At 46.0% G+C, this 13,223-nt stretch overlaps 1 protein-coding gene across 1 annotated transcript in view; it reads left to right on the top strand.

Moving 5' to 3' along the window:
* A2ML1 (alpha-2-macroglobulin like 1) overlaps nucleotides 1-13,223 on the top strand; it is a 52,559-nt gene that overhangs the window by 11,225 nt on the left and 28,111 nt on the right. Inside the window, 10 exon segments of the mRNA XM_520828.8 lie at nucleotides 134-293; nucleotides 881-965; nucleotides 2,070-2,196; nucleotides 2,970-3,084; nucleotides 3,741-3,850; nucleotides 5,973-6,140; nucleotides 7,745-7,972; nucleotides 10,055-10,115; nucleotides 10,663-10,808; nucleotides 12,147-12,296. Coding sequence (XP_520828.5) covers nucleotides 134-293; nucleotides 881-965; nucleotides 2,070-2,196; nucleotides 2,970-3,084; nucleotides 3,741-3,850; nucleotides 5,973-6,140; nucleotides 7,745-7,972; nucleotides 10,055-10,115; nucleotides 10,663-10,808; nucleotides 12,147-12,296 — 1,350 coding nt within the window.

Here is a 13,223-nt window from a genome sequence, read left to right on the forward strand (position 1 = left end):
CTGGACACAGACCACAGGGGTCATGAACAATGGGTGGGGTTCTTTACCTGCCTTTTGCTTCTTTACCTGCGTTTTGCAGTGCAGAGTGGGAAGCAAACGGGCAGGCACATCATGCAGTTTCTCTATTGGACAGGATCCAAATAGCAACAGGATTGCACAGTGGCTGGAAGTGGTACCTGAGCAAGGCATTGTAGACCTGTCCTTCCAACTGGCACCAGAGGCAATGCTGGGCACCTACACTGTGGCAGTGGCTGAGGGCAAGACCTTTGGTACTTTCAGTGTGGAGGAATATGGTAGGTGGGGGAATGGACAGGCCAAAGTATTGGGCATAATCTCATCTTAAAATCAGCAAAGGTGGAGCCGGGCGCAGTGGCTCACGCCTGTAATCCCAGGACTTTGGGAGGCCGAGGCGGGCAGATCATGAGGTCAGGAGATCGAGACCACCCTGGCTAACACAGTGAAACCCTGTCTCCACTAACAATACAAAAAATTAGCCGGGCGTGGTGGCAGGTGCCTGTAGTCTCAGCTACTCGGGAGGCTGAGGCAGGAGAATGGCGTGAACCTGGGAGGTGGAGCTTGCAGTGAGCTGAGATCACGCCACTGCACTCCAGCCTGGGTGACAGAGCAAGACTCCGTCTCAAAAAAAAAAAAAAAAAAAAATCAGCAAAGGTGGAGTAAAATGTACTCTGGGAAAGGATTATTTATTCATTTTTGAATCGATGCTGAACCAGCTAATTACTTCAGGAACGTGCTACCTAAATAATGCCTCCTTCATTAGATCCGTTAATTTAATTCTCACTGTTTATACCCCTCTGCTCACTGCCTGTCTGACTGATTCCTCCTCCAGTGCTTTCTCCATTTCTCCTTTTACTCTCTTCAGTGCTGCCGAAGTTTAAGGTGGAAGTGGTGGAACCCAAGGAGTTATCAACGGTGCAGGAATCTTTCTTAGTAAAAATTTGTTGTAGGTAAGAGCAGAAGCTTGGGATCTGGTGGAGATTAAAGATGCATCGAGAGACATGATGAAGGGATGACATGGGATGTGGGATTATGGGTGGGCCAAAACTTGGGGTATTTTATGTAATTCAGAGTCATGGCTTATCCAAGACCTTTTTTTTTTTTTTTGAGACAGAGTTTCACTCTTGTTTCCCAGGCTGGAGTGCAATCGCGTGATCTCGGCTCACTGCAACCTCCGCCTCATGGGTTCAAGCGATTCTCCTGCCTCAACCTCTAGAGTAGCTGGGATCACAGGCGCGCGCCACCATGCCTGGCTAATGTTTGTATTTTTAGTAGAGATGGGGTTTCGCCGTGTTGGCCAGGCTGGTCTCGGACTCCTGACCTCAGGTGATCCGCCCACCTTGGCCTCCCAAAGTGTTGGATTACAGACGTGAGCCACCGCGCCCAGCCAAGAACATATTTTATAGTTGTGTTTCTGCTGTTTTTTTCCATTGCTCACTCAGATACTATTATTGATTTAGTCTTTACAAGACACAATATTGAATCCCATAGATAAATAGGGATCAGGAGAAAGAGAGATACTGTTTCCGTCCTTAGTATGGTGCTAATTGTGGAAATGGGTCTACTCTAAGACTGAGTAAAGTAGGGAAGGGGAAGAGAGCTAGAAAAAGGTAGGATTGTCAGAGCTTGCTTTCTTCTTTTTTTTTTTTTTTTTTGAGACAGAGTCTCTGTCGCGCAGGCTGGAGTGCAGTGGGGAGATCTCAGCTCACTGCAACCTCTGTCTCCCAGGTTCAAGCGATTCTCCTGCCTCTTCCTCCCGGAGAAGCTGGGATTACAGGTGTGAGCCACCATGCCCAGCAAATTTTTGTATTTTTAGTAGAGACAGGATCTTGCCATGTTGCCTAGGCTGGTCTTGAACCCCTGGCCTCAAGTAATACACCTGTCTCGGCCTCCCAAAGTGCTGGGATTACAGGCGTGAGCCACTGCACTGGCCCGGATTGTCAGAGCTGTCTTTCAGAGGCTGGAGTGTGAGAGGGAAGAAGTGGTGTTTGGGGGAAGAGTTGGATCTCAAGTGGAATTTCCCAACTCTGACTCCTTATGCTTTTCTTGGTTAGGTACACCTACGGAAAGCCCATGCTAGGGGCAGTGCAGGTATCTATGTGTCAGAAGGCAAATACTTACTGGTATCGAGAGGTGGAACTGGAACAGCTACCTGACAAATGCAGGAACCTCTCTGGACAGGTGAGTAAATGACAGGTTAAAAAGGAACCTATCAGCCGGGCACGGTGGCTCACACCTGTCATCCCAGCACTTTGGGAGGCCGAGATGGGCGGATCACGAGGTCAGGAGTTTGAGACCAGCCTGACCAATATGGGGAAACCCCGTCTCTATTAAAAATTCAAAAAATTGGCTGGGCATGGTGGTGTGCACCTGAAAATCCCAGCTACTTGGAGGCTGAGACAGGAGAATCACTTGAACCCGGGAGGCGGAGGTTGCAATGAGCCGAGATGGTGCCACTGCACTCCAGCCTGGGTGACAGAGCAACACTCAGTCCCCCTCCCCTACTGGAAAAAAAAAAAAAAAAAAAAGAACGTATCCACATGTCCCAAAGCGTAAGGAAACAACAATCTAGAAAAGAGCTAAACAGCCCAAAGTAGAAAGCGTTTCCCAGAATTATCATCCCAGTTCCAAAGAACAAAGCAGGGATCTTTATCCTAAACAGGGAGTGTTTTAGAGTCTGCCTTGGAACCAAGAAATTGACCTAAACCCCAGTAAGGTACAATTTTCCAGTTGTGAAGGCATTTCTTTTTCCCTTTCCCAAATCTTGGAGCTTCAAAGTCATTTCATGATTATCTATGTGCAAGTGTATACTTCATGTTGTAGGAGAGTTTTTCTATGTTAGAAACTGAAGTGTGGAGATGAGAAATTATTTCCTTCTACAGAACATTATAAAATGGATGTAGAGATTAGATTCCTCATCTGCTCTCTATCTCTGTCTCTGATCACCTCACTAGACTGACAAAACAGGATGCTTCTCAGCACCTGTGGACATGGCCACCTTTGACCTCATTGGATATGCGTACAGCCATCAAATCAATATTGTGGCTACTGTTGTGGAGGAAGGGACAGGTAAGTAGGGTGCTCCTTGGCTCATTAAGAAAAGAGAAAGAAAAAGGGCTGGTCCCAGGGACAGATTTACTCCAAGTATACAAGACCTACCCTCTTGAGTGTTTGGATGGTACCTTGTTCCTAGTTCATAGTCAAGGGGAAATGCCAGATCCCATCTTGCCATCTATAAGAAATACTACGGGCCGGGCACGGTGGCTCACGCCTGTAATCCCAGGACTTTGGGAGGCCGAGACGGGCAGATCATGAGGTCAGGAGATCGAGACCATCCTGGCTAACACGGTGAAACCCTGTCTCTACTAAAAATACAAAAAATTAGCTGGGCATGGTGATGGGGGCGCCTGTAGTCCCAGCTACTCGGGGAGGCTGAGGCAGGAGAATGGCGTGAACCCAGGAGGTGAAGCTTGCAGTGAGCCGAGATTGTGCCACTGCACTCCAGCCTGGGCAACAGAGCGAGACTCCATCTTAAAAAAAAAAAAAGAAGAAGAAATACTACATACTTCTCCAAAAGATTGGGGAGGTGAGGTTGGTTTGGATCTTTGGCCAGAAATACATTCAACTTCATCCCTCTGCCACCATTCTCTCAGAGACTTGACATTAAACATGAAGATGAGAATATCAGGTGCCTAGATCTTTATACATCTGGTTTCCCTCTGCAGGTGTGGAGGCCAATGCCACTCAGAATATCTACATTTCTCCACAAATGGGATCAATGACCTTTGAAGACACCAGCAATTTTTACCATCCAAATTTCCCTTTCAGTGGGAAGGTATGTTAAAACTTTTCTCTGCATAGACAAAAAAATGCATAACCATCTACTTTGCCTCCTTCCTGCAGCCATAGCCACATAGCTAACTTAGCGCTGTTCCAAGTACTTTATGTGTATTCATTTTAATCTTTACAATAATGCAATGAGGCAGACACTGTATTGGCCCCATTTTATGGATAATGAGACAGGCAACAGAGGCTAAGTGATTTTTCCAAGGTGATCAGCAAATAGATGGGAACTATGACCAAATCCAGGAAGCCTGCCTCCGGGGTATACACTCTCCACTCCGTATGCTGTGCTGCCCCTAATCCCATAGAAGAAGCGCCTTGAATATTAATGACACCTTAGGGGTCTTTCTAATGCCAGGGGCTGATCTTCTAATGTCTAAATCTTCATATTTAAGAGCTGCAGGGTTTCTAGAGAAATCATCCAGCCTGGTCTCCTGCATCTAGGCAAGGTTAATATGAAACGTTCCTTGACAGCCATGTATAGCTCTGTAAGCAATTTTGTTTTTCTTTCTGTTTTTTTGTTTTGTTTTGTTTTGAGACAGTTTCGCTCTTGTTGGCCAGCCTGGAGTGCAATGGCGCGATCTCTGTTCACCGCAACCTCCACCTCCCAGGTTCAAGCGATTCTCCTGTCTCAGCCTCCTGAGTAGCTGGGATTACAGACATGTGCCCCCATGCCTGGCTAATTTTGTGTTTTTAGTAGAGATGGGGTTTCTCCATGTTGGTCAGGCTGGTCTTGAACTCCTGACCTCAGGTGATCCATCCACCTGGGCCTCCCAAAGTGCTGGGATTACAGGAGTGAGCCACTGTGCCCGACTAGCAATTTTCTTTAGAGATTTTAAATTTCCGGCAAGGCGTGGTGGCTCACGTCTGCAGTCCTAGCACTTTGGGAGGCTGAGGTGGGCAGATCACTTGAGGCCAAGAGTTCGAGACCAGCCTGGCCAACATGGCGAAACCTTGTCTCTGCCAAAAATACAAAAATTAGCCAGGCATGGTGGCGCATGCCTATAATCCCAGCTACTCGGGAGTCCAAGGCATGAGAGTGGCTTGAACACAGGAGGCCGAGGGTGCAGTGAGCTAAGATCATGCCACTGCCCTCCAGCCTGGGCGATAGAGCGAGACTGTCTCAAAAAAAAAAAAAAAAGATAAATACATAATTAAATTTTCTTTGCTAATGTTTTCTTTCTGCTATCTTAACTGAATTTCTCTCTTGTTCAGCTTACCTTTCTTTACTTCTTGTACAGCTGGTCCACACAATAATATTGCACACATAGAGATGCATTTATTCCTCAGTTATCATTTCTCTAGACCAAGGGTGGGTACAAATTATTTTTAGAGCCTAAGGATTACACAATTTGGGAGGGTAGGGGATTTGCTTTAAGAAAAAGAAAGCAAAATAGGCTAGGCACAATGGCTCATGCCTGTAATCTCAGCACTTTGGGAGGCTGAGGCGGGCGAATCACGAGGTGAGGCGGGCGAATCACGAGGTCAGGAGTTCGAAACCAGCCTGACCAACATGGTGAAAACCCGTCCCTGCTAAAAATACAAAAATTAGCCAGGTATGGTGGCACAGGCCTATAGTCCCACGACTTGGGAGGCTGAGGCAGGAGAATCGCTTGAACCCAGGAGGTAGAGGTTGCAGTGAGCCGAGCTCGTCCCACTGCACTCCAGCCTGGGCAACAGACTGAGACTCCATCTCAAAAAAAAAGAGAAAGAAAGGAAGAAAGGAAGGAAAGAAGGAAGGAAGGAAAGAAGGAAGGAAGAAAGGAAGGAAGGAAGGAAAGAAAGAAAAAAGAAAGCAAAACAACGTGCAGAACCTTTGAAGGAGCCTGTGCATATGAAGAGACCTGAAGCTTCATTAGCCGCCGGGCAAATCTAGCTCTGCTCTGGGCTGTTACTTCTGTTTGTTTTTCGGTTCCTCACAGATCCTAGTTCAAAAGCTTGAATCACATTTATCTTTTTCAAGACTCTTTCCTGAAATGTATTCTTAGAAATTCTGTTATTACTTTTAGTGCCAAAAACCGCAATTAGTTTGCACCAACCTAATATTTCACTTTACCTCATACTCAAGCTTACTCCAAACCTAATTCTAATCCGTAATGATCTTTGTCCTTCAGATAAGAGTTAGGGGCCATGATGACTCCTTCCTCAAGAACCATCTAGTGTTTCTGGTGATTTATGGCACAAATGGAACCTTCAACCAGACCCTGGTTACTGACAACAATGGCCTGGCTCCCTTTACCTTGGAGACATCCGGTTGGAATGGGACAGACATTTCTCTGGAGGTAAGCATGGACGGAGGACCAGCTTCCTAGAAAGGAAGGCTTCCCTGAAGGAAAACTTCAGAATTTTCCTGTTTCCTATCCTCCCCTCTGCTTGGAATTACATCTCTCTCACTCACAAGTCCTGCTCTCCAGTTGACAAAAAGTTTTCCTTAGATGCTTTCTGTTTTTAATATCCATCAAATAAATAGTCCTTACTTAGAAGAAAACTACTATTTCTACTAATACATCTTTTAACTTACCCCCATCTCTATCTGATCCTATCTATATATGAAGTTAGAGCAGGGAGGAATAGGTGACTCAGAGTCTTTTTCTTTCTCTTTCCCCTTCCCATCCCATCATTACTTAATAAAAACAGCAAACAAGAGAACTCTAGATTCTAGATAACTTATAAGTATCGATTATCAACTGCCACAACAATGCTTCTTATCAAACAGCTAAAAACTTCAGTATCGTGCAGCAGAAAGCATTCACTGCTTGTGCATCTGGGGCATTCAGTCAGGCAGCTCTGCTGATTTCGATTTCCAGAACTGTCTGCAGATCGGCTGGCCATAAGCTGGTGCTACATATGCCTCTCATGCAGGAGCCAGCTAGCCCAGGTATATTCTTATGGCAGTGATGAGGTGCAAGTGCAAAAGCTGATGTTCAGGGCTTTTCCAAACCTCTGTATATTGCATATTTTTTTTCTTTCTTTTTTTTTTTTGAGACAGAGTCTCACTCTGTCGCCCAGGCTGGAGTGCAGTGGCGTGATCTCGGCTCACTGCAAGCTCCGCCTCCCGGGTTCACGCCATTCTCCTGCCTCAGCCTCCCCGAGTAGCTGGGACTACAGGCGCCTGCCACCACGCCTGGCTAATTTTTTGTATTTTTTAGTAGAGATGGGGTTTCACTGTGTTAGCCAGGATGGTCTCGATCTCCTGACCTCGTGATCCACCCGCCTTGGCCTCCCAAAGTGCTGGGATTACAGGCGTAAGCCACCGCACCCGGCCCCTGTTGCATATGTTAACACCCCATTCCCAACAAATCAAACAGTGGGCCCACAGTCAGACTAGGAGGGTACTGGAAGACTACATGCTAAAGGATGCTGATCTCGGAGGGGGCGGGGTGCGTGTGAGGAATTGGAGCCATTAATGAGATCGTTCAACCTCAGGACTTAAGCAAACACATACTACTTGCCTTGTGGCTAATTTGACTATTTCTTTACTCTAGGCATGACTCAGTTACTCAGAAATAATTATTTTTCAATCTTAGTGTCTTCTGTGCCTAGTTTTCTTATCCCTGAAATATGATCTTTGATTTCTATATAATCTAAGTCATGTTCATCTATCCCAGGAATATCTGTGAAGATACATCACCCGCAATTTCCCCTCATTTAGTAACTATAATTCAGCCCTTCTGTCGCTCTCCTACATATCAAAATATTGCTGTACACAACTACGTTTATGGATTCTTTATCCATCCTTGGCTGGACCGCTGATGACATACCCACATGCCATTCTCAGGCAGTGAAGATTTGAGAGAAAGCGCTCTATTTGAAAACCGTAACAAGTCCGTGGGGTTTCTATGGTTGGGGCACATGCTAAAATTCTCTCTCTCTCTTTTATTCTCAGGGAAAGTTTCAAATGGAAGACTTAGTATATAATCCGGAACAAGTGCCACGTTACTACCAAAATGCCTACCTGCACCTGAGACCCTTCTACAGCACAACCCGCAGCTTCCTTGGCATCCACCGGCTAAACGGCCCCTTGAAATGTGGCCAGCCCCAGGAAGTGCTGGTGGATTATTACATCGACCCGGCCGATGCAAGCCCTGACCAAGAGATCAGCTTCTCCTACTATGTGAGACCGGGAAACGGGGACGGGTGAGAGTATGCTGGGAAGGAAAGAGAATGAGAAGAGTCAGCCAGAGGGTGCACCTAGGCTATCTGAATTGCAGATGCACATCTAATTAAAAACAATTTTAAAGCCACACTAAAAAAGTAAAAGAACAGTTGACATTAATTTTAAATGTATTTTTTATTTAACCCATTATATCCAAAATATTAACATTTTAACACGAAAGCCATATAAAAAGTTTTAATAGATATTTTACATTCTTGTTTCAACGGTGTCTTTGAAACTCAGTATGTACTTTACACTTAAAGCGTATCTCAGTTTGGACTGAGCACATTTCAAGTATTCAATATTCCTTTTTTTTTTTTTCTTTTTTTTTTTTTTGAGACACAGTCTCACTCAGTTGCCCAGGCTGGAGTGCAGTGGTGTGTTCTTGGCTCACTGCAAGCTCCACCTCCCAGGTTCACGCCATTCTCCTGTCTCAGCCTCCCAAGTAGCTGGGACTACAGGCACCCGCCACCACGCCCAGCTAATTTTTTTTCTATTTTTAGTAGAGACGGGGTTTCACCATGTTAACTAGGATGGTCTCGATCTCCTGACCTCGTGATCCACCTGCCTCAGTCTCCCAAAGTGCTGGGATTACAGGCATGAGCCACCGCGCCCGGCCTCAAGTATTCAATATTCCTATGTGGCTATGAGATACTGCATGGCCCAGTATAGGTGTAAGAGATGGAAAACATTGGGGGAAGAAAGAGATTCTGAGCAGGAACACAGGAAAATTGTGTGGGAAAATAAAATGAGGAATTACCTGAGAAAATAGTGCTGGCCAGGACCAAAAAAACAAAAACAAAAACAAAACCAGCTGGGTGGTTGGGAGGGAGAGTGGGGAGGGATGGGACTCAGGATACTTTTTTTTTTTTTTTAATTTATATGAGACTGGGTTTCGCCATGTTGGCCAGGCTGGTCTTGAACTCCTGACCTCAGGTGATCTGCCCACCTTGGCCTCCTAAAGTGCTGGGACTGCAGGCATGAGCCACCGAGCCCAGCCAGGATACATTTCATTCTGTGTTCCATTAGTCAATATTATCAAATAGATGATATGGGGTTAAATTCACATCGATAGCAGCCTCATTGGGGAAATAAAATCATAACTTGGTAGCCTGAAAGCAATGTATAAGGATAAGCAGCTTTCCTGTCACCTTGGTGACAGTCAGGAAGTAGAATGGAAACCTCAGGTTTGATGGCTCGGAGCCTCTTTGTTCCGTTATCCTCCTCTCAGTCTATGAGAGACTTTCTCCCCTCTGGATCATTGCAGTAGCTTCCATGGTTTCAGTGTTGTCGTTAAGTGAAAAAAAAAAAATCATCCTAATACAACGAAAAGAGAAAAGATAGGTGGAAAATAACAAGTCCAGGGATAAAGTGGGCTCTGTCTTCAGGACCGAAGTGTGGGGAGGTGTAGGAGAAAAGTGAAGTTAGGGCTGAGCCACGTGGAATGGCTAATGCTGGGCAGGCATCCGAGGAACCGACCTTGGAGCCCTGCAGGAGCGTGGGATGAGAGCCTGCTTGCAAACAAGATCACCGAGTTCTGTTTCAAGTGAGAGTGGACGGGAAGGGGGAGTTAGAAGAGGAGATTTCTCCTCTAGAGGGTTCAATGTCAGAAGGGCTCAGGGTGGTTTAGGATGAAATTATTTCCACTGAATTTTAAATTGAGCTGTAATTAAAAAACACTTATGAGGATAGATTTTCACTGACTTTCTGTTACAAAGATTATAAGAAAATAAAATTTGGAGATCTTCAAGAAATGGCAGACAGTTATCTATGGTGAGGAACAATTTCTATGCTGTCAGACTCCTCCCAACCACCTGCGTGGTTCTCAGCCAGACCTGCAACTGCAGGAGGAGCCACCGGGACCCGTTGGCAGCATCCTGCATTTGTCAAGCTAGTGGATGCTGGGTGAGGTATTGACCCGGGCTCTGAACTGTGAAAGGAACCTCTCCTCATGAAGGGATGCAGAGATGCTCTAGAAGTTGGTCCAAGGTGAAATTACTGTAACTTCTGTGCAGTTGATTCTTTTCTTTTCTTCTTTAGTTAATAGGGAAAGGAAGTTTGGTGATGGAGGGGCAGAAACACCTGAACTCTAAGAAGAAAGGTGAGTGTACATGCTTTTCCCGGAAGCAAACAGGATATTTTTAAATTCCAGAAAACAATTCTTGGCCAGGCGCGGTGGCTCAGGCCTGTAATCCCAGCACTTTGGGAGGCCGAGGAGGGCGGATCACGAGGTCAGGAGATCGAGACCATCCTGGCTAACATGGTGAAACCCCGTCTCTACTAAAAATACAAAAAAAAAAATTAGCCGGGCATGGTAGCGGGCACCTGTAGTCCCAGCTACTCAGGAGGCTGAGGCAGGAGAATGGCATGAACCCGGGAGGCGGAGCTTGCAGTGAGCCGAGATCGCGCCACTGCACTCCAGCCTGGGCGACAGAGCGAGACTCCGTCTCAAAAAAAAAAAAAAAAAATTCTTATCCACAGAAGTAATGGAATTGGAGCACTAACAGTCATCACAGGAGAAGAGAAAAATGAGAAGTAACTTGCACCATGGTGCCCGCACTGGCTCAGTGAAAAGTACATATGGTTAGATGCCGTTGGTAGGTGAACGTGCATTCTGATTTTCCTGTATATTCCCTCTTCTCTTTCAGGACTGAAAGGCTCCTTCTCTCTCTCACTGACCTTCACTTCGAGACTGGCCCCTGATCCTTCCCTGGTGATCTATGCCATTTTCCCCAGTGGAGGTGTTGTAGCTGACAAAATTCAGTTCTCAGTCGAGATGTGCTTTGACAATCAGGTAAAATGATAGCGGAGAAGGGTGAAGACAAAAGTTGGGCATAGAGAAAGATCTTATGTGTGCTGTAGTTGGAGACGAGACAGGTCAGGGAAAGAAGATAGTGTTGACATTGGATGTTGTATTATATTTATATCTTTAGTGTTTGGGGTTTGTGTTGAAATCCATCTCTCTCCCTTTTTCTTTTAAGAAGTCATGCTGGCTGAGGTGCAGTGGCTCACTCCTGTAATCCCAGTGCTTTGGGAGGCCAAGGCAGAGGGATTTCTTTAGGTCAAGGGTTCAAGACCAGCCTGGACAACATAGCAAGATCCTGTCTGTAAAAAAAAAAATTTTAATTAGCTGGGTGTGCGGCACTTTGGGAGGCCGAGGTGGGTGGATCAACTGATGTCAGGAGTTCAAGACCAGCCTGGCCAACATGGTGAAATCCCATCTCTACTAAAAATACAAAAATTAGTTAAGCATGGTGGCAGATGCCTGCAATCCCAGCTACTTGGGAGGCTGAGGCAGGAGAATTGCATGAACCCAGGAGACGGAGGTTGCAGTGAGCAAAGATCACACCATTACACTCCAGCCTGAGTGACAGAGTGAGACTCTGTCTCAAAAAAAAAAAAAAAAAAAATTAGCTGGGTGTGGTGACGCATACCTGTAGTCCCAGCTAGTTGGAAGGCTGAAGCAGGAGTATCGCTTGAGCCCAGGAGTTCAAGGCTGCAAAGCGAGACCCTGTCTCTCTATTTTTTTCATTTTTTATTTTTTATAGACAGAGCTTTGCTCTTGTTGCCCAGGCTGGAGTGCAATGGTGCGATCTTGGCTCACTGCAACCTCTGCCTCCTGGGTTCAAGTGATTCTCTTGCCTCAGACTCCCGAGTAGCTGGGATTACAAGTATGCACCACCATGCCTGGCTATTTTTTTTTGTATTTTTAGTAGAGACGGGGTTTCACCATGTTAGCCAGGCTGGTCTTGAACTCCTGACCTCAGGTCATCCACCTGCCTTGGCCTCCCAACGTGCTGGGATTACAGGCGTGACCCTGTCTCTATTAAAAAAAAAAAAAAAAAAAAGCCATACTGGGAAGCCACATGTTCTATATAGTTATTCCACATGTTCTCTCTACTTTTTGTCTTCTAAACTTTCTCTATCCTTCTACTGTGCTGCTCACGTTTCCCAACTCTATCACGGCATACACGTCCTGAAGAGCTAGACTTTACAAAGAAAGATAAGTACAAAAGTGAAAGAATGGGTTGGATGTCATAGCTGGGGCATATTTGCTGATGACCCAAATTATGTTGTTTCCCCTCCTTTCCAGGCTGACCTGATCCCCAAGTTATACCTTTCCCTTCCCCAGGTTTCCCTTGGCTTCTCCCCCTCCCAGCAGCTTCCAGGAGCAGAAGTGGAGCTGCAGCTGCAGGCAGCTCCCGGATCCCTGTGTGCGCTCCGGGCGGTGGATGAGAGTGTCTTACTGCTTAGGCCAGACAGAGAGCTGAGCAACCGCTCTGTGAGTAACTGTCTGCTGACAGAGTGGGAGGAGGGAGTTGATGGAGAAGACAATTAAGAGGTAGGTTTCAGGCAGGGGAGAGAAAGTCTTAGGGAAATAATGCACTGCCATAAGGCGGTAAAAAGGCTGGTGTGAAAATGAAGTTAGAAAGGGTAAGAGGGCTGGGCACGGTGGCTCACGCCTGTAATCCCAGCACTTTGTGAGGCCGAGGCCGGCAGATCACCTGAGGTTGGGAGTTCGAGACCAGCCTGACCAACATGGAGAAACTCTGTCTCTACTAAAAATCCAAAAAAAAAAAAAAAAAAAAAAATTTAACTGGGCGTGGTGGCGCATGCCTGTAATCCTGGGGAGGCTGAGGCAGGAGAATCACTTGAACCCGGGAGGCGGAGGTTGCAGTAAGCCGAGATCGCATCATTGCCCTCCAGCCTGGGCAACAAGAGTGAAACTCTGTCTCAAAAACAAAAACAAAAAAAGAAAGGATAAGAGAAAGGCATGGTTAGTATGAATGCAGAGACAAGAAAAGAGAATGAGCCTGTAATCCCAGAACTTAAGGAGACCGAGGCAGGCAGATCACCTGAGGTCTGGGGTTCAAGACCAGCCTGACCAACATGGTGAAACCCTGTCTCTACTAAAAATACAAAAATTAGCCAGGCATGGTGGCGCATGCCTGTAATCCCAACTACTCAGGAGGCTGAGGCAGGAGAATTGCGTGAACCCGGGAGGCAGAGGTTGCAGTGAGCCGAGATCGTCCCACTGCATCCAACCTGGGTGACAGAGCAAGACTCCGTCTCAAAAAAAAACAAGAAAGAGAACGAAATAGGGGATAGGATTATGAAAAAATAGGTGAGATAGAGGTTAAAGTTTTAGACAGTGAGAAAGGTAATCATGACAGAATACATATAAAAATAATTCTGAAGTAATAAAGAG

The sequence above is a fragment of the Pan troglodytes genome, chromosome 10 (genome assembly GCF_028858775.2).
Source record: "Pan troglodytes isolate AG18354 chromosome 10, NHGRI_mPanTro3-v2.0_pri, whole genome shotgun sequence".
NCBI lineage: Eukaryota > Metazoa > Chordata > Mammalia > Primates > Hominidae > Pan > Pan troglodytes.